The sequence below is a fragment of the Pipistrellus hanaki genome, assembly GCF_964339955.1.
Source record: "Pipistrellus hanaki genome assembly, chromosome: 2".
Lineage (NCBI taxonomy): Eukaryota > Metazoa > Chordata > Mammalia > Chiroptera > Vespertilionidae > Pipistrellus > Pipistrellus hanaki.
Genome location: NC_140504.1, coordinates 159515030 through 159542792, shown reverse-complemented (window position 1 = coordinate 159542792; position 27763 = coordinate 159515030). Strand labels below are relative to the sequence as shown.

The 27763-nt window shown below is 39.3% G+C and overlaps 1 protein-coding gene and 1 long non-coding RNA gene across 9 annotated transcripts in view; one reads left to right on the top strand and one right to left on the bottom strand.

Annotated features, from left to right (window-relative positions):
- Positions 1–27763, bottom strand: part of LOC311618492 — a 700613-nt gene that overhangs the window by 175255 nt on the left and 497595 nt on the right. The gene's annotated exons all lie outside the window — the stretch shown is intronic.
- Positions 1–27763, top strand: part of NFIA (nuclear factor I A) — a gene marked incomplete at its 3' end in the record, with an annotated part of 370602 nt that overhangs the window by 298198 nt on the left and 44641 nt on the right. For 7 of the 8 annotated variants that reach the window (XM_084876090.1, XM_084876087.1, XM_084876084.1 and 4 more), the window contains 2 exons: positions 14527–14705; positions 16982–17147. In XM_084876090.1, the coding sequence (XP_084732216.1) occupies positions 14527–14705; positions 16982–17147 (345 nt within the window). The remainder of the gene's footprint in view (positions 1–14526; positions 14706–16981; positions 17148–27763) is intronic. The other variant, XM_084876086.1, reaches the window with a different exon arrangement.

Here is a 27763-nt window from a genome sequence, read left to right as displayed (position 1 = left end):
ATTTCTTCACTTAGCCATGCTTTAGAGGGTTGTTTTTATCCTCATGCTGTGAACTCATGGTTACAACATAGCCACTGGGCTTCTGCCTTATACTTACATTTCAAGTAGAAAGATAGAACACAGCGAGAGCAAAAAAGTGCCTACCAGCTCATTCTTGTATAGAATCTAATACAGCATGCTCAGAACTTTGCCATGTGATCACCTCTAGCTGCAAGGGAGGCTGGGAATCTAGATTGTCTTTCTGTGAGCATATTGCCACTCTATGAAATTTGGGCTTTATAAGTAGATAAATAGAAGAGCAGTATGATGGCTAGCAGTTAGCAAGTATTCCACATTGCTCTTACAGGTGAGAAATGTCAGCTGGGCAGAGCCACAACTAGAAATAAGTCTCCAGTGCAGTGCCTTTTCTACCATATCAGTAGTTTCTACCTTTTTCTACCCTATTGGGAGAAATGAAATCTACTTATTTAAACAATTAGTTTGTTTTTACATTTTTTATTCATCAAAGACAAAACATGGCCATTTATATCATTTGAAAAGCATGACATAACCATGTTATTATACTGTTGTTGTTTTTTAAGTAGCAGCCATAAACAAATCACTTGCCCCTTTTTATTAGCCCCATGAATCCTTGCTGTTTGTAATGCAGGGTTTCTGTTAGGTGCAAGTCACTTCAGAAAACAATTTTTGAGGTCAGTTTGGCTTTTTTAAATATTGAAATTAGCTTGCAGACTTCAATTGCTGTCCAGGGACCCATTAATGTTTTCCACAAACATCTGTCCAACACTTACTCTATACAAGGTCTGTATTTCCTGCTAAATAGAGTAAACAGGGGAGCTTGGATTCTGGCCTCAGAGTGCTTACCTCCTGGTGTATGACAGGACAGGAAAACCAGCAGTTGTATTGTCATGATAGGAGAGCACAGGTTGCTGTCAGGGACAAAGGCATTCTGATAGAGAATGACAGTGTCATTTGACACTGTGGGAGTCCAAGCAGGCATAAGACTTAACCCCTATTCCAAAACAGAGTACTTTCTAATTATAAGCATGCAAAACAAAGCCACAGCAAACAAGTCATACCTTTAGATAACTAAGTAGTGAGGAATTAAAACATGCAGAATGTAAGCATGAAGCTAAACCCCCACTTCTCTATACACACACACACACACACACACACACACACACACACACACACACACACGGGAAGTTTAGAAGTAAAATTGCCCTAATTCTGAAAATATGGGTAAGATACACTAAGACAATATCCATATAAACCAAAGATTTATTGTGCAGCCTTCGAAGAATCATGCCAGGTTTTGTTTGGAGGGGTAGTCAAAAGTTTATATGCTCTGTAAACCTCTCTAAGTCCATGAATCTCTTGACCCAAACAAGGATTCTGCTCTTAGTGGTGACACATCGGAGGGTCTGCAGCTAACAGTATCTCCCAGCTGGGCCAAGAAAAACAAACTGCAGAGAATTATGAGATTGAAGATCACCTTCCAGGAAGTTGAGGTCACCAGGAAAGTTGGAGGAGTGTAAATTCATAGACAATAACAGAGGAGCAAGGAAGGAGAGGAAAAACACTTATCACTGGATGGCAGGGCACAGTAGAGCAGGAACCAGGTCTTTATGCTTTTTGTATCCCTCAGCCTCCTGATGGGCATAAGGAAAGCATTCAATAAATATTCGTTGAATAAATGAGTGAGTGCATGGATTTGATTGAAAGCAAACAGAGAAAAAGCGGGGAAATAATAGGGAAATCTATTCCCTGTGTGAAATGATAATATAATATTCAAGTGCATGTATTTTAGCAGCATTGAGGGAGGTACAAAGCATGTTGGATATGTACCCAATATATATTTGCTTGGTTTTAATTAAGAATTTCTATCTTAATAGGTATTAAGAAAAATGCTGAGTTCAAAATGATTGTTCCTTTTTTTTGTAGAATATTTGCTGGGTATTATACATTTTTCTGTCCAAACTAAGGATCCTTCAGAAGTAATATTCCCTGGCACTTCATTGCTACCATAACCACAGTAACCTTTCCCTTGGCATAGGCTCCCATACCCAAGTGGTAAATTTGTTTAGCTTTCTTGTGCCCTATTGCAAACTTCTTTGCCTGTTAGGAGAGCCTTTACCTTAGTTGTAGAGCCTGTTGGTGCTCCTTTCAGTAGAGCTGAATCTAATTTGTCTCTCCTGGTTTAATGCAATTGAATCATCTTTGGAAAATGAGAAGCAATTAAGTACCTGTTGCTAACAAGGTGCTGAAACAATCTGCCAACAGACGCAAGGTGTTTATTTATTATTGGAGTACATCATTTGAGAAAACACTACATTGTCTTTCTATACAAAGAGTTGCCAGAATTGATTTTTAAATTTAGGCATCGTAGTCCTAACAAATACCACCTTTGAGGAGCATTGGAAAGAGAAGCAAAGGGGCCTGTGAAATTGGTCAAGGTTAGCACAAGTGCCAGTGCCCAGCCTAATGGAAACACTCTCCATGGGATTTGAAGGAACTGGATAGTCAAGAGGAAAAGCAGCTTTTCAGCAAAGGCCCTTTAAGTCTCCATTCAGGAAATTATTAAATTTATTAGCCAGATACTTACAACCAACTATTACTGTCCAGCCAATTGAAAAAAACAAAACACACATACACACAAACACACACAATACCAGCAAATTTTTACAACTAAACAAAAGTCAGGAAGCGTGTAATTAAAACTGTATCTTTATTGTATTGTAAAGAGTTTCATTGTGACATGGAAAATATTTAAAGGAGAAGACTGTTTAGCTAATTTGTCTGCAAGTGAACTGCTTTGTGGAGAGCTACCCTAAATTAACTGGAAGGCCACCCACCGAGCGAACCTCATAAAGGGCCATGACTGCTCAGCTTGGTTTTGTGTGACCGTTCAATAATTACCAGATAAATGCATAACTAAAAGCTCTATTACTCTAATAATTTGTACTGAGATAGACGTGGAGGACACCCTGCTGGGTTAATTTGTCATCCCCACAGCAAACTTCTAAAGAGGGCTCTTCTGCAGTGGTATCATGTTAATATGTTGTCCCAAAGAAGACAGGTTAGAGCAGTAAAACCAATTGGCGTCTTAATCCCTTAAAGAGGCACAATGCTCCCAGGGTGAGAGCCAGAGAGAATAGGGTGATTAACCATGTGGACCTACATTTAAACTCTTCTTGACTAAAGAAGCTTGTCACTTGTAATTCTCTCTCTCTCTCTCTCTCTCTCTCTCTCTCTCTCTCTCACACACACACACACACACACACACACACACACACACACACACACCATAGACCCACCTATGCATACCCGATGAAGGCAGTGGGTCTGCACAAGGTTTCTTAGAAGTCCTCTTGTTGATAAGACTTTTGGATATCACTTGCACTACAAATCACATAATCAGATAAATTTCTAGAAGTTCCTTTTTTTCTGATTTAACTTCATAAATGTTGAGTCCATGTTTAGACTCAATCTTTATTTTCCTTTTTTGGGGTAGAAAAAGTCCATGGTAGACTTGTATTCTCCTCTTTATGCAGAATGTTTTCTTCTATCACACACAGACACACAAAATTGCTGTTTTAAATTTGAAGCTCACATTTAAGCTTCAGTGCATGGTTTTCAACCTTTCCTATCGACAGAACCATAAATCATGTTAAAGTTAAGTGAATTACTGTAGCATGGAACTGTAGCTTTAACAATGTTTATGTAGTATCAGCTTATCATCCATGTAGACAAAGGAGGGTAAGCACTGATATCTGAAATGGGAATGTGCACTCCCATTAATGTGGTTGCAATAGCATGAGAGTCACCTATTTCCTACTGCATCCTTTGTATTGTTGAAACTGGTGCATTTAACCACATGCATGGAATGTTTTTAAAATGTCTATTTCTGCAGTAAATTTACATTTGTCATTTGCCATTTCTTCATATTGTCCCAGACAATTCCTTTTTCTTATGTGCAGACATCTGTGAGGAACATCAGCATTGTCAGGTTGTATGGCAGTACTAAGGGACCTAGGCACAGAAAATTCTGCAAGGAAATAAACCATTTGACTCTGAAAAATAATTCAAACGGTGCAGCAGAGTGTGATGAAGGAACATAGGCTGAGTAGAACTCAAGGGCTGGCCAGCCACTTGGGATCTGTGGAAACTTGTGCAAGGCACCCTCTCCTGACCTTTGTTTTCCCACCTATACAAACGACGGTTTTACTAGGAGAAGGCAAGGCGGTGAACTGACATTTGGAAAGGGCTTGGTACCTAGTAGGTATGTTACTAAATGATGTTAACTACCTATCAGATTCCCTGTCCCGTGTTACTAAATGTTCACTGTCAGATTCCCCTGTCCACATATTGTTATTTGCTTTTTTTGCATGTGGTTCTCTTAAAAGGATGCTCACTTCCTTTATTCCTCACTCCCCATCCCCAGTTCTCTCTTTCAACCTGTACTTATGGATCCAGAAGGAGGGTGTGCTTTCCCTTCCCTGGGGGAGCCACATATACCTAGAGAAGGAGATGTGAGCCAGATGGGTTACCTTACCTCATCACTCTTGTTTGGCTAAGAACAGAGGGATCTCCACAGTGGGGCAAGTGGCCTGTCTCCCATGACAGGTATCCTTTTGGCCATGGTGGAGACTTCGCTTGGCATGTCTTCGTTCAGGTATGGCTCTTGCTAAAGGGATAAGCACCTTTGTTGTTTACAAGGGTCTGCTGTTTATAATCATCAATTCAGCAAGTAATTCTTAATTATCATCTGCCAAGCATGGTGCTGGGTCTTAATGAACAAACCAGATGAGATAGTCCTGCCCCTCCAATCTAGCAAAACAGATAAAACAGACATTAAACAGATAATTATTACTATGATGAGATTAATGATTGGAGTGTGCAAGAAAGGGATAACAAAGCATAGATCTATAAAGGATTTGTGGAGATTTGGATTTATTTGGGTCAGTTTGTGTGAGTCCCTTCTATTGGCATGGAGTATGAATTTAGAAAACCTTGTCATCCTTGAGGGATTTTTCTAGGTCTTCTTGAATAAGAGTTGTTGAGTGGTTAGGTACCCAGTAATGAACACATTGTGTTAATAAGGACTCTTTCAATTGAAATATTCTTACAGGTGAAGGAAACCAAACCAAATTGCTTAATCATTCCTCCATTCCCTCAAAAGAACATCATAGATTGGTGCACATAACTGAAAAGTGTAGGGGGTATAGCATCAGGTAGAGCTGAATCCAGGTGCTCTGGTGATGCCTTCAGAAATATGTGTATCTCTTTTTCTCTCACAGCTCTCCTGACTTCTGTGTAAGCTCCCCAATTAAGTTAAAGCTTCTGAGATTGTGGCAGCTCCAGGTGCAATTTCCACCAATTTAACAATGCCAAGGAAAGAAAACAGCTTTCACAGTAGTCAGAGGAAAGATACTACTCCTGGATTCTTATGGCTCTGATTAGCTGGTTTGGATCATTTGCTCACTTGAAAAACAATCCGTATGCTAAAAAGGTAATAGGGCTTATTGGTGTAGCCTCGGTTACATGCCCATTTACCAGCCAGGGGGTAGGGTTAAGTCTATCATAACCACACAGACTCAGGATGAGGAAGGATAGTTACCCAAAGAAACATCAGAGCTCTATTTCCAGGGGAAAGGGCAAAGGACTGCTGGGCAGGAAAAACTAATAGCTGTCCACAGCAGGAGGCCAGAGCAAAGCTGTCCGGAATGCTGGACAACGGGCTCAGCTCACACACTAGCCAGGTGACGGATTTCTGCAGAGCACAGGTAAAATCCAGGCTGAGTCTGCACCATCGACCTCCATTTGTCATCTTACACCATCACATTGAGTTGTATGACTCTGGTTACTTTTCTTATATCTTCATTTATTCTAAAAAATAATTCTAAGAATGAGAAATAAATCAGGTCTAGCATACTGTCTGGAACATAGATTCTCAACACATTCTTGTTAAGTGAGTGAGCCTACTATGTACTTGGCACCTACATATACTACTTCTAATCCTTAGAAGAAAATTTTTAATTTGTGCTGTTTTACCCAGTTTGCCACAAGCAATTGCAGTCTTGGAAATGTTAAGTAACTTTGCCAGATAAACATAGGGAATGAATGATTTCAAACCAAGAATAACTGAGCTCTAAACCTATTCAAGATATAATTTTCATTTTGCAGTAGAGAATGCTAAGGAGCATAAGAGGCTGACACAGAGCTAGTTGATACTCAACTTGGGATAAAAACTTGATCCCCTGTGTAAAGTTCAGCATGGAGAATGAATATATATATAGCTAATATGCTAAGTGCCCACCCCAGTAATGACATCACATAGCAATACTTGGCTTCCTCTCCCTAGTGACTAGCCTCCTTGCAGTTTCTTCAGCCCAGGAACACGACTTGCTTTATAGCCATGTGGAAACACTTTACACTGTAACCAAATATCTGTGAAGCATTTTCTCGTGCCTCATCTCATTTCATCCTTACAGAAGTCCTGGAGTAAGTAGGTAGGTAGGAGACTCGCTGGAATCCTATTTTCTTTTTACTAGCTGGAAAACAGAGATTTAGAATGTTTAAAAACTTGACCCAACTGAAAAGAAGTAAGAAATGGTGGACCTTGAAAATAACTTCAGGTTTTCTCACTGTGCAGAATGTATTTTACCCTTTGTTCTCCCTGCATGATCTACAGTAATAATCTGCTTCGTATTGATATTTACTACTGTGTTGTTCACAATTACCTGAAGAGACGTTGGGGTGCTTCACTGGGCTATAAAAAGTTTAGCTACATCAGAAAGCAGGTCTAATTAAGCAAGTTCATTCTATAGATATAAAAGGCTAAGTTGATTCCCACATGCATAATACATATAAAGCTCTCTCTGGTACCAATCGCCCAGAAGTGTATCGATCTGTTATTGTCAATCATGAATTTGCTTGGCACTTATATTATAAAGGGGGAATAGTAATGTTAAAATATTTCTTCTAATTAATTTCCTTTCAATGTGCACGAATTTGTGCACCAGGCCACTAGTATTATAATAACCATGTGATGCCAGGTGGGTACTATAACTTGCAATAGTGATATAAATGCCTAATCACTATGTTGTACACCTGAAACTAATATAATATTGTATGTCAACTATAATTGGAAATTTAAATAAATTAAATTTTTTAAAAGGCAACTCGATCCCCTGATTTCAAACACTGGACTAATTTTCTCATCTTTCCTCCCCTCATGAAAAATCTACCAATAGAGGGAACAAACCCTTAAATCCTATGGGGTGAAATCCATGAAGTTATTTCTAATTCAGGAGGATACTTTCAAATTAACCTATGCATTAGCAATCTCATGGTTCAGAATGGGGGCTTACAGGGCAGTGTGAGCCTGAGGATTTGGTGGGGGGAGTGCTGCAAGTCAGTCAGCTTTGTGTGTTTGTCCCAGGGTTTTTGTTTATTTATTTGCTTATTTTTGCCTTTTTTTGGTTTTTAATGTCAGCAAAGTATGCAAAGATCTCAGGGTTTAACACTTGGCAATCCTCCAAGAGGCTGCAGTGCCTCCACAGGTTTCACTTGTGAAACTCCCCCGCAGGATTGCAGTCTGTGAGCCAGTGCACTTCCCACAGGATTCCCTGTCTGGTTTTGCTGACCCTGTGATCACCTAATCTATGGGGGTTGGGTTATTTTAATGTTTTGATTTGATTTTTATTCTTTATCTCTTATAGTATAGCTTGCATATTGTGAAAAAGCTCAGGTTCCCTCCATGGAACTGGAGGCTTGTCAACTTTGCCTATTAGATAGTCACTCTTCGTGTCTCCAGGAATCGCAGCTGCTGTGTGATATTTGAACACATTTCACATCAGCCACCATGGTAGCTTGGGCAACTAGTCCCTGAACATGGTCAATTCAGAGAGGAGGTCCTGTCAGGATGCAGAAACTAGGATTCTCACACAGCTTGAACTAGCACCCTCAGGATTTTTAAGCTCTAAATATTACAGCCCTCCTGAAACCTAGGTATCTTAGGGACTAAGTCTCATATATACCCTAGAACTTAATATAATAGAAACATTTTAAAAATAATTTATTTTCATACATGCTCCCTTGCTTCAGATTTTTTGGATTTTAGTGCTATTCCTATGCATCAGTTGTACTGAATTATTGGCAGGTGTCATCCCAGAGACTGAGTTCTCTGTGGCACTGGAATGTGAAGCCAGGTGAGTTGAGCTTCAGTGGTTCAGCTCAGACTCCTCATTTTGCAGGTGAGAGAACTGGAGGAGAGAGAGGTTGCCAATACTTCTAAGCCAGATTGTGGCAGAAACAAAACTAAACCCAAGTCCTTTTGTCTAGGTAGAAAATGTTCCTAAAAAAGTACCCCAGATCTTCTAAAAAACTTCTTTAGCATTCAATATGTATTATATCTCTGATAAGTAACTCCAAATAACTAACATGGTGGGCTTCTCAAGGAAAATGATGGCAATTTCCATTCTGTCTGGATTTGGGGAGGCCATGGGAGGCCATGCTCAGATTTAGTTAGGTCAGAAGTATGCCAGGTAGCAGGGTCTACATGGTTAAAGGGTCAGTGTGGATGCTCAAGGGTTAGAGATTTATGTGAAAAAATAGAATCTATAAAAAGAGACAACCCATAGTTCTACTTTTCTAGGTTAAGTGTCAGAGTCTAATATTTAAGCAAAGGTAGGGATGCAAAATATATTTTGTAATTGTCAGGTGCTTACTCACAAGCAGTGCCTGGCAGGTGTTTGGAAAGAGAACAGGAATTAGTGGGTCTGCACCAGGGGCCAGCAAATCGGCCCACAAGTCAAATCCCATTCCCTGCCTGTTTTTGAAAATAAATTGTATTGGAATACAGTCACATTCACTTGCTTTTGTAAAATCTGTGGCTGCTTCTGCACTATAGAAGCAAGTTGAATAAATGAAACCGATACCATGAGGCCTGCAAAGCCTAAACTATTTACTCTCTGGCCTTTATAAAAAATGTTTGCCAGCCCTTGTATAGGCCATAAGCCAGGGTATTTGAGCAAGAAAGGTCTTTAAGTAGCTCAAATTGATCTCAATAAAAATTTTAAAAGACCTTGCTGTGTGCTTCTCTCTCTGTGTGTTTTCTCAAAAGACATTGTAATTTGATCTCTACCCTTAATGCAAATGGAATAGAATATATCAACCATCTTGGAAATCTATTGTATCATAAAGTTACTTTGCCTGGTAGCAATAATATAAAAATACTGGTGTTTTCCAAGTCATGGTGCAATGTCACATATTTCCCTCATTTGACACAGCCAGGTTCTTTCACATACATCTCGGTGATGTTAACTGTATGTTCTGTATGGTTTGAAAGCCTTCGCTTGCATAGAGTCAAAGGTTTGTTATGTAGAAAATGTTCCATCTCCTAAGGTTTTGAAACCCATTGACACTTTCTCTTTCCTTGTCTCTCTGTTAAAATAAATCCCATAACTTCAAACTTCTAGGCTTTCATACGTGACAGGTCTATCTCATGCATGATTTATAAATGATAGCTATGGACCATTAAGATAGATTTCTCAGCTTTAGGTGGGCTATAATGGAGTTATATATTGTGATTTTGAATTTCTGAAGAAGCAAAGTACATAGTAGTTGCCAACCCAAACAATAGGAGTTCCATTTGCCCTTATGAAAGGCTTTTGTGTGTGTCTGTGTGTGTGTGTGTGTGTGTGTGTGTTTTTCTTTCTTCCACCTTCTCCTGTTAGAGCTCTGCCCTATTACAATCTTTACTTCTAAATATAAGTAGTCATGAGTTCTCAATGCCACCTTTTGCTCTATGGCAATGGTTATTTTTGTCTAAAGAGCATCCTCTTGCAGAAGGTAGATGAGTTTTTTTTTAACATTGCTCACAGAGAGAAGCAGTGTGGCCACTCATCTGTTCTCTTCATTAATGGTGAGACTGACGTTTTGCAGTTGCCAAGGTGTAGGATTGGTTATTCCTTTCTGGGGGGGGAAGAAGGCCTTGGGTAACACTGCTGTAAGAGCACACCGCACCTGAAGGGGGATTAGATTTTATTGTTTGTGCCACTCTCTGGACAGCTTTTATCTGGAGCTGCCCATACTTCATAAACTAGCATTTAAAGGCTGGTACAAGGAAGCAAATGCTAACATGAGAAGAATCTGAGTCTCTGTCCAATATGTGAGAATCTGCAACATTTCATAGATAAGAAGTAAAACTATTAAGACAATGCTAGGGTTAAATAGAAGAACATATTTCAACCTGTGAAATTTCGGTTTGAGGGAAAATATGGGAGGGTTATTATAATGCTTGGAGGTTGAGTTTGAACAGAACTGCTGAAAATAGTAAGGAAGGATTGCTTTTTATCTCTTTTTCTTCCCTAAAACGTAGAATGAAATACAAGGTTCTAAACCCATCTGGCCACGCCTCCCTAACATCATCTTCTTTGAGCTAGAATGTGTCTAAAGGCACATAAAGTGTATCCTATATATATATATATATAGTGGATTCTCACACTAAGAATCACTTGTTGGATCATAGAGTCTCTCAGCATAAAATAATATAGTAATGACCTTGACCTTCTCCTTTCCCAGTTCTAATTTAAAAGAGGAAGCATTTTTAAGTGTATATATATATATATATATATATATATATATATATATAATGTTATATTTCATTTTAAAATTATCTCTTCAAAAGTAAAACCCAGAGAGAATTTTAAAGAATTGGAGGGTAGGGATGTGCAAACAAGTAAATTAACCTGCCTGATCTGCTTTCTTTTTGTACTAAATATCCAGTCATATGAACATTTTGTAATAAATAACTGAGCCCTAACCATTTGGGAAATTCTGGTTCTCTGTTCTTTAATTGTGGTAACTTTGTACAGAATATGTAGGCAGTGCCATTCCAGCCAAGAAACCTGATCTAATTTTCTTCCTTCCTGTCATATTTGTATTCTCTGTGAAAAGCCCAAGCGGTTGCTTTAAATAAGTCTGGCCTGTGGTTAAAGTTTAAACCAGGAGTGAGATCCATCCAGAGGGGAGTGTTTCTGACACTCTGCTGCTCCTGGCCTAGGGGACTGAGAGTATTAGACCCCAGAAGCAGCCAATTTTGTAGTGCCTTTTAATACACAAAATTGTATTAACATCAACATGGATACAGATGGATGCACTGCAATAAACTGTAACCACTTGAGAAAAGCCTTTATTGACTTTCAAGTAAATAATGCACATTTTAAAGGCTCTAAATATGCATTTACATAATGTGCTATAATTTTTTATTGTGTCAACTGCTCACACACACACATCCATAAGAGATGTTTTTCGCCATCAAAATTTTGGACTCACACCATTCTTTGTGCATTGCATTAGCACCATGCCAGATTCCTAGTGCTAGCTTCTCTTTTATAGGGCCTGATCTGACAATCTCAAAATACATTTAATGAATTTTACTAATTGATTGATTGGTTGATCCATTCATTTAACCACATTGACTCTTTCTAAAAATAATTTTAGACTATTTAGACAAAAACTTAGGGACACTAAATACATTTAACTCAATATTAAAGAGAGAAAACCAGAAATGGGAAAAAAGAAAAACCAAATTGACGCCATGTTGAAATGTTAAGTCTGCACTTTAGAGCAATGCAAAAACCTTATGGCTCTCCTTGTTCAAAAAAGGAGCAGGTTATCCAGAAAAGTAGCATACATTCATCACATTTAACAGATCTTTGCAATGTCTGCAACACAACTATTTTCTGTTTGAAGAAATTAAAGGTCAGTATCTTGAATGATTTATATCCAGCCCTACAGTGAACTGTTGCTGAGCCTGAAATTCTGAGACATGAGAAAGTAGGGGTTGTGAAGGATGACCCTTTGAAATGCACACTCATCAATTGTCTAATTTGAAACTACAGGCTAAGTGATTTCCTTGTATTAATTAGGAATTAATTGATCCTTATAAGTCAGTCATTGTAGAATTAACTCCATTTAGTACCATGTATTCTCAGGTTTGGGTTCAAATAAATTCTATGCCACAAGGAAAAGGTGAATAAGTTGTTTTATGTAAAATATAACCAAGAAACTAAGGTCTAAATTTAAGTTGAACATGGTTTTCTTTTGCATATTTAGCAACAACAAAAAGAAGGTGAAGTTTATTAACAGGTAAGGGAGGAATTACAAGATCCTGTTGAATTGTTTCCTCTATCAAGTTCCTTTAACATCATCAGTCTTTGCTCCAGTGAATTTTTTCTGCTGGGCATCATTCTCTGTTGGCCACCATGATTTCATGACCTTATAATCATTCATCACTTTTTATTGAGCACCTGAAGTAGTGCCACTTTATCATTAAGGTCTGCCTCCCAGGGGCTCTTGACAATGGAGTAGCCACTATTGTCATTGACATGCTACAGAAGTTGAGTATATCATTTTGTTATGTTCAGTACATTCCCAGCCTCCTTGGGGAAATGCCACATTCTATCCCTAACTAAAAACTATTCAGTCAAATGTAGGGCACTGGGTCAAAGATTCCTACTACCAGCAAGAAAGAATATACCATATAAGATGGGGAAAAAACTCCTTTGGTTCTTTAAATCCAGTTGCACAATTGACAGACTTAAAGATGACTAGAACAAATTAACTTTTTAGCTTGTGGGTTTTAATCCAGAGACCATATCGCTCCCAATATTTATCATACATTGTGTAAAGTCCTAATTTTGATCAGTTTGTCTATAAGCTCCCTGGATTTTTGGCAGGTGAAAAAAACACACCAAAGTTTTATGTCCATATTTATTTGCATGGTGATTTTATTTATTTCTGTACCACTCATGTATTCAAACATTCATGGTACCGTCAACAGATATTTTCTGGGGATATGACAGTGAATCATTAAATGGGTGGAAATACTATTTACTAAATGAAGAAGACTAGGAGAAGAGCAAGTCTGAGGGGTGGAAGGTGAGAAGAATTTTGGTTTGAATAGGTTATGTTCAAGATGCCCTCAATTATATGGTTGGAGACAAAAATTTGTGTTGACTCAATCCCAAATCCAAAGTAGGAGCCTGTGAATGCTCATTGGCTAGATTAAAGGTTGCGTGAATGAAAGGGCCCCATCAAGTCATCTACAAGATATGGACTGGACTGTTGTTACTACTTCAAACCCTCTTTCAAAACTACATATGTCATTCTGAATCTCAAAATCCTAGCCATCTCAATCATTATTCAGAAAATGCGCCAGTTCTAAAGATATCCCAGTTAGGAGCAAAGAACCCATATCCAGGGGTTCTTAGGGAGGCATCCTTTCTTATAGTCCTGGGCTGTGCCAATATAGGGTGGTGGAAGGCGTGGCCTATCTTGCTTAGGTTTCACTTTAGTTTTATGAGTTCTTCTCAGTATTAGGAAAATTTTATTCTCCAAAAATGTGGGTATTCCTTTGTTTTCTCTTTGCAGGGGCTCTTTGAATTTAAATAAAAATAAGGAAAGATAAATACTCTTACCTGCTTTTACTTGGGACCTGTTTCTTGGCCTTCATTGAGAAATGTGAGCTGCTATCCTGGCATTACTTGCTTTGAGTATCTTCAGCCCTCACCATGGGCTGAGTATCTTCAGCCCTCACCATGGGCTGCTCTTATTCTGCAGCAGGTTTTATTGATCACCCTTTCAACTGAAGGGCAGAAGCACTCTCAGAAAAATTATTCAGCACCTCACATATGTTTTTTAATCTAATGCAAACTTCTTTCTGCACCAGTGAGATTTAGCAGGGTTTGAATATAAAGGATAATAGTTTTCTGAGTCTTTTATCAGTTCTTATGAGCAGAGGACCAACAGTTTAGTAGGGGTCACTGGCTACTCAGCCTGTGGATCCTCTGCTCTAACATTATGCATTTTCAAGTTTGGCTTTAAATATAAAAAAGAAAAGAAAAAAGAGAAAAGAGAAGAGAAGAAAAGGAAAGATGACATAAACCTTCCATGTAAAGTGAGCCACCCAAATTGCACAGGTTCATTAAGTGATCATTTACTACATACTTCAAAAAAATTTCATCCTGAATTGGTCCCTAGAAATTTCCTTGAAAGGGGTATAAGAGCTTTAACAATGAATTATTGTCTATGGATAGCTCAGCATGAAAGGGGATCCATATGTGCACACTAGAATTTGTCATATGTAATGTCAGTTAAATCAGGTCTAATCTACCAAATACATTTTTTATTGCTTGCTTCATTAAAAGAGCTCTTAAGGTAATGAATAATCTTCAGCTTCACCAAGGATTATTAATGCCTTTATAACTCATGTCCACTGAAAATAGAAAGACAGCTTGAAACTCTACTCTAATCTAATCTCCATGTTTGTCTTAGAGCCTTAAGGAAGAAAGTCTGTCAGACCTATCCAGTGTTAAACTCAGTCACATGAGCTACGCCATGAATTGGGTCAGGAGAAGAATTCTTTTTTTTTTTTTTTAAACAAGTTGAATCGGGTTTAAAAGCTGTGGCAAACCATATCTTTTCTCATCTTAACTGTGACGTTTTCTTTCCCTCCAGCAAGTCCACATGCAACACCATCGACTCTTCATTTTCCAACATCACCCATTATCCAGCAGCCTGGGCCTTACTTCTCACACCCGGCCATCCGCTATCACCCTCAGGAGACGCTGAAAGAGTTTGTCCAACTTGTCTGCCCTGATGCTGGTCAGCAGGCTGGACAGGTGGGGTTCCTCAATGTAAGGAAACCTCTTTTTTTCTAATTTCTTTAGAAATATTAACCAAATGTAAAAATAACAAGGGGAGACCTTATGACCACGTGACATTGTGCTCTAATGTTGTGCTGACTGACTGCAGACAAATGTCATATTTATTCTAGATTGTGGGAAAGTTAACTTACCCTAAGAGTGATTGGCCAGGGCTTAAAAACAGTGTTTGTGTTAAGTTTGCAACTGTCAAGTTTACGGATATAAATCATCTCAAGGGTGAACTCTGTAACCTTCCAAGGTCCGTGGGCTGATAATTCCACCTCATGCATACTAACCCTAGGGCTCATTGAGTTAGCAAAATAGAAAGACCAAATAATTTTAAATAATGGTTTGGGGTGGTAGGGAGAGGTAGGGGGGTGGAGGGGACACAGATGTTTCAGATCAACTAAGTTGATATTTTTTAAAAATATAGTCTTCTAACACTTTAGATCAAGTTGACCAGTACTTGAACTCAAGATGCTAGAAGTACAGTTTATTATGGTTTGTTATTTCTGCAAGTAGTTATCTTTCCCACTTATCTTTGTATAAAGCCAAATAGGATTCAGTAGTTTCAAATGAATGTTTTTATTTTTTTTCTCTCAAACCAAACAATCATAGTTTGAAATAGTATTCCAAACATAAAAGTAATTTTTAAAAATCATGAATTATATTTCAGCTATGGAACTACATGCTTACAATGGATAGCTACATCCCAAGGCTGATAATAAAACTAGTGACTAGTAAACAATGACCAGCATAAAGCTGAATGTGATTTCCCTTTTCTCCTAGTAACTGCACGTGAAGCCACAGATTTGCCGTAATTATTATTGCCTGATTTAAAGTGTTATATCACACTGCCTACCACTGATTTTCTTCCCTTGCAGAAACACCTGATTCTGCATATCTGAGAGAATAGGCAGCTTTGACTAATGTCTGGTGATGTGTTAGCAGATACATTTCTGTCTAGACAACAAATCAATATGGTGCCTTTCTTCTTTTTGCTTGTGTATTCATTTGCTTGGCTCATTCTAAAGAGTTCACTTATGGACTTTTAGCCCACTCAGAAATAACACACAGGCAAGTTTGTTGGCAAGAAAGCATAGCATTCTGATCATCAGACGAGATAGTCTTTGAGGAGCAATTCTAAAAATCTAAGTGAATGTCGATGAGGGAGTGAAACTGCCTCTGCAGAATCATTAAGCTTAAAAGCTAGGACAACAGCATCTCCTTCAGCTGAATTTTGATTTGGGTCCGGAGCCTAAATATGAGCTGTTATTGTCAGTTGAGGAGTGTCACTGAAGTCTGGAGTCATAAAGGCCTCCTGGGAAACCATGAAAAAGCTGAAGTGATCACCAGTATTAAGCATCTGACCTTTACATTTCTAACTTTTTTTAATAGTCTTGACACCATCCTATATAACTGTCAGATGCCCAGTTTTGCATTTTGATCCACATTTTATAGGCTATGAGGCAGGTCTCTTCATGGGACCATTTGGAAAAACTTGAAAATAAAATGGATTTTATTGCTTTCTTTAGAGGGAAATGTTCTTTTGTTAAAGAGCTTTTATTTGACTGTTCTAACATCAGGCAGCTAAATAAATATGACTCTTCATGGCATACATATGCTTACATCATTTAAATCAAAATTAGAAGTGATTTTTTTTTCATAGCAGAATTTTGACAGCTGAATTTTAAAGTTTCTGTGCCTGATGTTATACAATATGTGTAAGAAATATTTTATGTTCACTTAACATATTTATTAAATGTTATATAATATCAACTTTGAGGAGTGAAAATAAAATATTTTTTAATCTCAAATGCACATTTAGGCAACTTTATTACTATATTTATATAACGACAATGGAATAATTCGGCAATCTATAAACACATATATATTAAATAAATGTTTAATAATCATGAGCATGATGACAAAGATGGGAGTTAATACAGAATTGAAACATTCCAAGCAAAAGTTGATGGTCATTTTACAGAACCAGATGCAAAGAAGGTCAATGTAATTCAAAAAATAAGTTTAGGATGCACTGAGCATGTATACCTAAGACTATGCTTTTGTGGAATGCTTTAAGAATAACCCAGAAACTCATATGCTCTTATGGAAGAATTCAAGTAGCTAGAATACTTAGTAATTTACATAAATGTGGCCTAATGAATCTTTTGTATTAAGAAGCAGCTAATGGTTCATTTCTGTTTTGTGTTTTTTGTGTTTTTTTTTCTTGTGTGTGTTTTGTTTTGTTTCCACCCTTGCAGCCCAATGGGAGTAGCCAAGGCAAAGTGCACAACCCATTCCTTCCCACCCCAATGTTGCCACCACCGCCGCCACCACCAATGGCCAGGCCTGTGCCTCTGCCGGTGCCAGACACAAAGCCTCCAACCACGTCAGCAGAAGGAGGTGCAGCCTCCCCCACCTCACCAAGTAAGTATGGCTGAGACAAGGCCGCGGTCACTGATGAGGCTCTGTGCACTTGGATTCACACTTGCATAGACTCTAGTGATAGTCACAGATCCCCAACCATGGTCATAGGATGAGTTTGCAGAGACAAGACCAGATCAACATGAACAATACTCCAGGGTACTACCAACTACTCCAAATGTGGAAATAATTGGGTGTTTGGGTGGATAAAATGGTATAGCTATATTCCCAGGACTGAAATCAAGTTATGAATTATTAAAATTATTAAATTTTGCATATCATTTGAGTGGCTTTGAATGCTACCCTCAGGATCATCAAACAGAACCTACTTGAATGAATCTTTTTTTTAAAAATATATTTTATTGATTTTGTACAGAGAGGAAGGGAGAGAGATAGAAAGCTAGAAACATCGATGAGAGAGAGTCATCGATCAGCTGCCTCTTGCACACCCCCTACTGGGGATATGCCCGCAACCAAGGTACATGCCCTTGACCGGAATCGAACCTGGGTCCCTTCAGTCCCCAAGCCGACGCTCTATCCATTGAGCCAAACCGGTCTCGGCTGAATGAATCTTTATTAGCAAAAAATTTCCTCATATTTCTGTACAGCCCAGCCTTCCAGTGATTTACAGTCCCAGATAAATGCACTTGATGAATGTGAAGGTTATACACCTCACACATCAAATGGAAAAAAAGTTTAGACCAAAGTAGCAATGCAGAGATATGTACATTAAACATTCACCAAAAGTAAGAGCCTGGCAGAAGTGATCTGATGAGCTAGTAGTTGTGGAAGTTGGTTGGCAAGGCTGAGAAGGGGGAGGAGATAAAAGGTAGAAGTGGATGGAAAGAGAAAAGAACACTTTGTTCTTCTCTGAATCGTCTGGGAACGTGTGGTCAGACAATATAGGATTTCAAAACCTTTTTGGATTGTATGAATTGTTACTTGAAGAATTAGAGGGAAAACAGTTCTGACATTTTAGAGATCACAAGAGGATAGACCACACAAAGTTGATTTTTATTAGTACCTGGAACAATGACAAAAAATTATGATGGCTGGAGGCATAGTTTCAGATGATGGATGGACTGCCTAATCTTGACAAAGGGTGTGATGAGCACCTTCCCTTAAGCTTATAGAGGGATCAGAGTGTTTAGGAAAGGTTAGGAACTGTGACAGTGACTGTAAGAAGAGGAGATCTTCAAAGGTGGTGAGACTAGACACAAGGAATCTACTTGAGGAAACTATTAGAATATACCAGGAAAGAAATGTTAAAATCAAGAACTTGAGCAGCAGTTATAGAAGCTGAATAGAGGAGAGCTAGAGGGGGTTGTTTAGTAGACACGAGCTTCGGGATTGGGCTACCACTTAGAAGAGTAGAGTGAATGATGAGTCAGACCTCTCATCTTCCTTACATTTCAGTGTTGGTATTGGGTGCAGGTGGGAAACAGCCAAAGAGGAGAAATAATCCTCTGTTGATACTGTGTTCATTAGATTTAATTCTGGGGACATTGAATCAAAATGTCTAGAGTCCCTCATGGACATGTGTTTGAGAGTAAGCTTTGGGTTATCTAGTACTTATTCAATTTGATAATACATGCAGTAGTGAATGGCATTGAGCATGGATTCTGGTTTTACAGGGAAAAAATGTTGAGGGTCCAGGGATAATTTTGGGGAGACTTACTTCTCTTGGTAAAAAGTGTTCAACACTTTTCGCAAAGGAGAAAGCCCTGAGTGTCCAATGACATAGGAAGCAGACTAGGCTTGGTTTTGGTCTACAGATCTTGGAAGCTCAGCCTAGAAAGAAGCTTCTGAGAAGAAGAGGCTCATATGTGTGTCCTTCTTATTGCATATTAATGTAAACATTTTAAACAAGTCAGAGAAATAACTACCCTGAACTATTAAAATCTAGTCGCTGGGGATATTGGCTTACAGATTGGCAGCCACATGCCTCTGTATCCCACTTTTCTGCTCTACTTTTCCCTGTCTATTCAGGACAATGACATAGTCCTTTAAAAGCCTTCTAGTAATATTCTACCTATTTTATATAAACATATCCTCACTTTACTCTTAATTCAATGTGTCATGCATTCATTGTGTTTTATCCAGTAATGGGGCTGGGACTTTTCCCTGCAGAAGAGCAGAAATACCATGTGCAGCTATTGAAGTCCAAAGGATAGGGGCTTGAATCCCCACCTTTTAAATTATTAGTTTCTCCTTGAATCACAGTTTTCTCATCTGTAAAATGTGGTTGACAATACCTATCTGGAAGGATTGTGTGAAATCAGCCATGATAAGCACCACTGCCAAATCAATTGGAGCATTTTATTATCCGTAGAAGGCGCCAGGCTGGCTGGGTAATGGTGAAATATGCCTTTAGAATGTGTAGAAGCTATTCAGCACTGAAATCAGGTCCATGCCCTTTGGGTCCACTGTTCTGAACTCCAGTCCTTGGATTGAAACAAATGCCTTGTATAAGAAGATAACTTGCCAAAACTGGTTTGGCTCAGTGGATAGAGCATTGGCCTGGGGACTGAAGGGTCCCGGGTTCGATTCCAGTCAAGGGCATATACCTTAGTTGCAGGCACATCACCAGTAGGGGATGTGCAGGAGACAGCTGCTCGATGATTCTCTCTCTCTCATCAATGTTTCTAACTCTCTATCCCTCTCTCTTCCTCTCTGTAAAAAAAATCAATAAAATATATTTTTTAATTAAAAAAAAAAGAAGAAGAAGAAGATAACTTATCATCATCTCATGCCCAGCCTCAAAAGCTCTTTCACAGTTTGGGAAGAAGTGCCAATCTGTAAGCCAATATCCCCAGTGACTAGATTTTAAATAGAGTTTGGGGGAGGTTATTTCTCTGACTTGTTTAAAAATTCATTTAGCATAGTTACATGTTTTTAGGAACAGTGTTTAAAAGTTGTGAGAGAAAGGAGACTATCTAGAGAGAGGCCTAAAGTTTGATAGAGATAATTTTATACTTTTTGAATCATAGGATTCTAAAAATATAGACAAAACAAAATGTTCTATTGATGACATAGAAAGGATATAGCCCTTTACTTCTGGGCTTTTTTACGGTTTATTGAATTCACAACAAGGTGTTAGGTTTCAGCTACATATCATTTATTATCTTCTCCTTTATCAATGTGACAGTGATAGTCTGGGAGGCCTGTCATTGCATAGGAGAAATGTCTCCAATCAAAAATCTCAACACCTACTGGTCCACATTGAGAAGGGGTTTAAGGACCCCCACAAAATATCCTCTTCTATACCTTGATTTCTGAACCAATCTTATATAATAAAAGAGTAATATGCAAATTAATCATCACTCAGGGTCAAGAATGAAGGCTCCCATAGCCACAGTATGGTGGCGCTGAGTCCTCTAAGCCCCGCTGGAGTCCCCCAGTCCCAGGGAGGGCTGCCACTGAGAGCCGGCAACATAAATGGCCTGGCAGAATGCTTCCCAGAGGCTCTCCTGACCCTTTATAAAAAAACAAAAACAAATTCACTCCCCAAGGAGTGATTCCACACACACACACACCTGTAGCCTGGGGTCTCAACCACTGAGTCACACCAGCCAGGCAGATATGGAGGAATCCTAAAAGTTTCTCTTTTTTTTTAAATACATTTTATTGATTTTTTACAGAGAGGAAGGGAAAGGGATAGAGAGTTAGAAACATCTATGAGAGAGAAACATCGATCAGCTGCCTCCTGCACACTCCCCACTGGGTATGTGCCGCCAACCAAAGTACATAGCCTTGACCGGAAACAAACTTGGGACACTTGAGTCTGCAGGCTGTCATTCCATCCACTGAGCCAAACCAGTTAGGGCATTTGGGGGTGACTGGGCTGTCAGGGGAGGGCAGTTGGGGATGATCAGGCCGGCAGGGGTGTAGTTAGGCATTGATCAGTCCGATAGGGGAGCAGTTAAGACATCGATCAGGCTGGCAGGGGAGTGGTCAGGGGAGTGATCAGGCTGGCAGGCAGAAGCAGTTAGGGGCAATCAAAATGCAGGCAGGCGAGCAGTTGGGAGCCAGCAGTCCCGGATTGTGAAAGAGATGTCCAACTGCCTGTTTAGGCCCAATCCCACAGGGATCGGACATCCCCTGAGGGGTCCAGATTGGAGAGGGTGCAGGTTGGGCTGAGGGGCACCCCCCCACCCCAGTGCATGAATTTCGTGCACCGGGCCTCTAGTTGATAAATAAAATGCAAGAAAAAATGAGATGGAAGACCAGGTTGTAGCTTCTAGTATTAGAGAATAGTTTATAACTGGGCAAATGTGCTTCCAAATTACACAGACAAATCTACCAAAGTGCTGTATCATTGTAGGCCTTGCTATATATGATCTACCCTCCATGTAGATATGAAGGCTATGTGCTTCCTGCCAGCACCTGTCTTCCTATATGAGAGAGGCACGGAAGGGGGTGGGACAGTCCATTTTCTACTTCCAATCTGTACAATGAGTGAGGGAGTGAAGAGGGACTATGGCGTATGCAAGGGAAGAAATAATAGGCGTTAAGTAGCTCCCACCTCCTCCTTCAACATTTGTCTTTGATGTCTACCTTCCTTCAGTCAGCCTTCATATAGTGAACACTTGTCATGAACCAATAACTGAGTTCAACTGCTTGGGATACAGAGATAATTAATACCACTCTAAAGAAACATGGGATTTATAGAGGGAAACTGCTGGTAAATGGATGGCTCTCATGGGCAACATGGGATAATGGCACGCATGGGTGCTACAGGAGGACTTAGGGGAAGGAGTTTGGTCCAGGTGCAGGGCCTCGGGTAAAGGTTTTTTTTGGAGGGGGTGACTACTACGTCATTTAGTAGGGATAACATTCTGGTGTTTTGCGTCTGAGAGAGAAGGCAGAACTTTTCTTTAGAAACCAGTTTGTGGATTGGGGATTTGTCTAAAATTGGATTACCACTGGATAAAAATTTAGAGCAAAAATATAGTTTCATCAATTATGTGCCTTTTTAGAAATTAAAACCACAGGATGGTTTGGATCCTGTTTATCAGTTTATTAGAGCTCAGCTTTAGCCAGAAGAAACATCATGACAGGGTATTAACTACAGATGTTCAACACCCAACAGTATGTCTAAGTTTGATTTTCAAGTTAAAAGAGTTTAAAGGTAAAAGTAGGAAATAATGCCCAGGGTCTCCTTATTACCAACTTTTCTGGGCTTCAACTCCCTTAGCTGTTAATGGGAATAACACTAGAACTGCTCTAGTCACTCTCCCAGGATGAGTGTCAGGACAAAATGGGGCGACAGATGTGCTGTGCTGTAGACAAAGGCATCATTTCAATATCCTCTTATAATGAAATACAAATGGATGCCAGCCTAAAGCAGAGTATGTATTTTTAAACTAATCAGTTGCCTCTGGCACCAGTATTCAACTTTGCAACAGTGGCCAGAAAGACAGGGTAAGGCAGATTTGGGGGGAAATCTGCTTATGAAATAAATACATTATAATGGGGAAAAATCCTTACCTGTGGCCCCCCCCCCCAAAAAAAAGAAAGAAAGAAACAAGTAAGGGTGCCAGTAACAGTTCTGCTCTCTCTCAAGGACAGCTGTTGTACTGTTGATTTGTTTGGAGAAAGATTGATATACTATGCTGGACCTCTTTAGGATACCATGACAAATAGAAGGGATAACCTATAGAGTAATTCCCAATGGTTGTGTTTTAATCCTGCTGACTAAACTACCTTTGTGGGTTTTGATGCCCAGTGAGAAGATGTTAGTTCTTTCATTCATTTAGTAAATGGTTATTGACCATCAACTACATGCCAAGCAGTGTTCTAGGTGCTATGATTCAGCAGGAAATGAAAGAGATAAAAATCTCTGATTGTATGGAGCTTTTTATTTTAGAGAGGGAGGACAGGCAACAAAATAGTAAAAAATAAAATAAAATAGGTTTTATTTTATTAAGATGGTGATATGAAAGTGCTACATATGAAAATAAAGCAGAAGGGAGGAGTAGTGGGGGTGGGACACAGCTATAAGCAGAGTGGTAGGAGAAAGCCTCTCTGAGCAGGGAAATTTGAACGGACCTCAGATTTGAACAGCAATGAGAGGGTGTGCCATGGAACTATAGGAAGAGTTTTCCAAGCAGAAGGAACAGCCAGTGCAGCGTGGGACAGCTCAGAGGCCAGAGTGGTGAGAACAAAGTGAGGGAATAGGTGAAAGAGTAGGAGGAGGAGAGGTCAGAGAGCTCAAGAGTTTGGGAGCTCAGAAGACAAATGCCATTATAGGCCATTTTAAGGACTTTGGCAATTGGTGGGAGTGAGACAGGGAATAACAGAGTGTGATTACCTAGGTTTTAATTGAAACACTTTGAAGGCTTTGTTGGAAATTGATTACGGGGGGGGGGGGAGGGGGGGGCGGGGGGGATAAGAATTAAAGCAGGGGGACCAGTTAAGAAGCTCTCGGGGGTTTTTTGTGTTTTTTTAATCAGTAAATATGAGTGTCTTCTACATGACAGCCACTATTCTAGCATAGGGATGCAAAGGTGAACAAAACAGACAGCCCCCTTCCATTGTGGAGCTTGCATTCTTGAGGGAGGGGACAACCAATAATTATAAATAAATACAATGGAGAAAATGAATACGGGGAGCACCCTGTTGCAGTAATCCAGGCAAGAGTTGCTAGTGATCTGCACCAATGTAGGGGCTGCAGGGGTGGTAAGAAGTGTTTGAAGGGCGAAGCTGATAGAATTTACTGGCGCATTAGATGTAAGTTGAGAAAAGAAAACCAGATAAATCAGCAGTAGCTTTTGAGGTTTCTGACCTGAGCAACTGGAAAGATGGGGTTGCCATGAACTGAGATGGAAAAATGGCAGGAAGAGCAGTTCTGGGTGAGGGGTGGGAAACAAATTTGGCTTCACCATGTTTGAGATGCCTATTAGGTATCTTCCTGGTGAAATGAATTATAGTAACATAGGGGCCCAGTTCATGAAATTAACACTAGGGGCCCGGTTCATGAAGGGTGGAGGGGGGGGGGGGGTTCCCTCAGCCTGGCCTGCACCCTTTCACAGTCTGGAAGCCTTCAGTGGGATATCTGACTGATGGCTTAGGCCCACTCTCTCTGAGGAGTGGGCTAAGCTGGCAGAATAACATCGGTAGTGCTGCTGCAGAGGTGAGAGAGTCTCCCACCCGCCCCCCGCTGTGCTCACCAGCTGTGAGCCCCGCTCAGGACTTCTGGCTGAGCAGTGGTCCTACTGTGGGAATGCACTGACCATCAGGGGGAAGCTCCCGCTTTGAGTGTCTTCCCCCTGGTGGTCAGTGTGCTTCATAGCAACCAGTTGTTCCACCATTTGGTCGATTTGCATATTAGCCTTTTATTAAATAGGATCCTGCCTATTGAGGTTCTTTGCAGTTTACTGAGTTTTGCCATATGCAACATCTCATTAATTGGTAAGGGACTCTTTTTCAAACATGTAATACAATGAAGGAGGACAACAGCTCAAGAATAGAAGAAACAACTCATTACATTTGGGTCTATTTGTGGTATGGTCATTCAAAATTCACTGTTCTTTTTCTTAATTGTATTGTAAGATCCAATTTTTATATTGGTTGACACCAACATCACACTATAAAAGTGGACTTTTCCAGAAAAGAAATTGAAAATTGGCATCATAGCCTGAAATTACAGTGGAAAGAAAAAACATGTTTGAATCATGAAGGAAGATATATTGTAGCATTAATGTTTTGCTTTTTAAAATTAAGTAGAAACACAAAAACTCAATTTAAAAATGCATAAGCTTTTTAGTCCATGACTTTTTAGCCATGAACTTTTGATTTTTTTAAAATAGAATTTTATTAAAGTAGAAACATGTAATAAGTTTCCTTTATTACTTATTTTTATATCTCTGATGAATGAATATTAACTAAATATAACAATAATCTCTGACTGGAATGGAAATTTTTTTGTATAATAATTAACATATGTTCAATGCTTTTTTTGTTGTAAAGCTCTTTTACACATAACCATTCTTTCTTTGGCTTCCTAAGACTCCTGTGAGGTTAGGATTTTATAGACAAGGAAATTAAGATTAGAAAATGGAGATTACTTTCCAAAGATAGTGCTTCCTTGAGGCTTGGAAGGGACTCAAACACAGACCTTCCCATCTCTTTTTACTTCCTCATACTATAAATTAAGTACAAAGCAATGTGACAAGATTTCTGGTTACCTAGGAGCCAGAACTACCTGCTATGTCTGAAATTAATAACAGTAAAGTATTGAGCTTTTATTAATAGTCAAACACTTTAAAAATGTTTTCATATGTATTCTCTTATTTGAAATTTCACAGTAAGTCTATGAAATAAATACTGGTATTTTAAAATGTAAATACCTTAATTGAGAAAGACAAGGAAAGAGAGAAAAATAACTTTCTCACAATCACTCAGCCAGGTGTAGTCACATCATGATTCACACCCAGCCATGATTCACATCCAGCCACCTTGAACCTGTAATTCATACTCTTGGCCACAACATCCTATGAGTATGTTTGCTTTAGCCCAAAGTTTCCATTTGTTAGCAGTGAAAACTCTATGAGAGAAATATAGAGGAAGATGTTAATGGACATTTATACTTTAGTATGAATTGGTTTCTGTTGCTGAGAGTAATTCTTATTATCAGGGAAAGGAAGAGAGGGGAAAATCTGGAAGGAGATAAAACAGTAACAATGAAGAGGTGAAAAATAGGAGATGTCAACGGAGGCAGATTTCCTTTATTCTCCAGGATTGTTGGACTGAAAGTTAGTTCAGCCTCTTCAGAGGACAATTTAGTTTTTCATACACACACACACACACACACATATATACATACATACTAGAGGCCCAGTGCATGAACTTCATGCACTGGGGAGAGGGGCAAGATGTCCCTCAGCCCAGCCTGCACCCTCTCTAATCTGGGACTCCTCAGGGGATGTCTCACTACCTCTCCCTGTAGGATCGGGCCTAAACTGGCAGTCAGACATCTCTCTCACAATCTGGAACTGCTGGCTCCCAACCGCTTATCTGTCTGCCAGCCTGATCACTCCCTAACCACTCCCCTGCCAGCCTGATTGATGCCTAACTGCTCCCCTGCTGCCCTGATCGCCCCCAACTGCCCTCCCCTGCCAGCCTGATTGATGCCTAACTGCTCCCCTGCTGCCCTGATCGCCCCCAACTGCCCTCCCCTGCTGGCCTGGTTGCCCCTAATTGCCCTTCCCTGCTGGCCTGATCACCCACCAACTGCCCGACCCTGCTTGTCATCTTGTGATGGCCATCTTGTGCAAGGGCATGATGGTCAGTTTGAATTTTACTTCTTTATTACATAGGATGTAAATTTTAAATGTAAGCCATGCATATAGTGGGACATGTAAGTAAGCAAAGACATATCTCAAGTATTCATTGCAACACTGATTTTAATAAAAGATTGGTAATGCCTACTTATTCACCAATATGATATACATTAGGAACCTTTTAAAAACGAAGAGATGGGTCTATATGGATTCATGGAATAATCTTTGAATTATGTTAAGTCAGTGCTAAGAAGTGTGTATAGAATACTGCTGTAGAGTGGGGGATATATATACACACACACACTTTATTGTGTATCAAAGGGCAGAAACTTGTTTATTTAGGGATAGCTCTTTGGTACTTATTCAATGAGGATGAAAATATTATTGAATTTTATATTAAATATAATGATTTCGTTATTTTTTAAAATACCTGCTTTAAGAACCCATTGAATACAAGTGCACTATCTTAAATCACAATTTTTCATAAATACTTTTGCAGAGTATTCCTTCCTGTGCACAATCCAAATTTTTAAAAATATATTTATTGACTTTTTTTTTTTACAGAGAGAAAGAGAGAGGGATAGAGAGTTAGAAACATCAATGAGAGAGAATCATTGATCAGCTGCCTCTTGCACACCCGCTACTGGGAATGTGCCTGCAACCAAGGTACATGACCTTGACTGGAATCGAACCTGGGACCTTTCAGTTCGCAGACCGACACTCTATCCACTGATCCAAACCGGTTTTGGTCAATCCAAATGTTTAATGTTTAAATTTGCACAGGATAAAGAAAAATAATTATTGAAAAGCAGGCACTTCGATAGGTACTTTTCTATGCATTACCTGAGTTGCATTTGATTAATATTTTAAATCTGCAAAATTGGAATTGTCATCCCTCTTTAAAAAAAGAGGAAACTGTGACTAAACCAGGATTCAGACTCAGGTCTATTGAACTCCTAAGCACAGAGATTTCTATGCTACTAGGGCACATACAGTTTACAAGTTCTGTCTGCACACATGAATTGTCTTGTGCCTGCCTTTATGCGTGTGTTACCACAAATCATGAACCCCTACCTTGCTCTGAAGATCTATAATATATGTATAAATTCCAGCAGAGAAAGGCCATGTGGCTAAATTGATTCTCATCATGATTTTTGTGAACTATTGGCACATTATATGTGTCATGTAAATAGTTACTATACATGCTAAGTAATGCTAATATATTAAAGTTAGAATTCAGGAAGATAGCTCATGGGTATGTTGTTCTTTAATAATTTACTAGTGATAAGTAGGCTTTAATTTCTTGCCCTGAGGGCTGCCTTTTTGTTGTTGTTG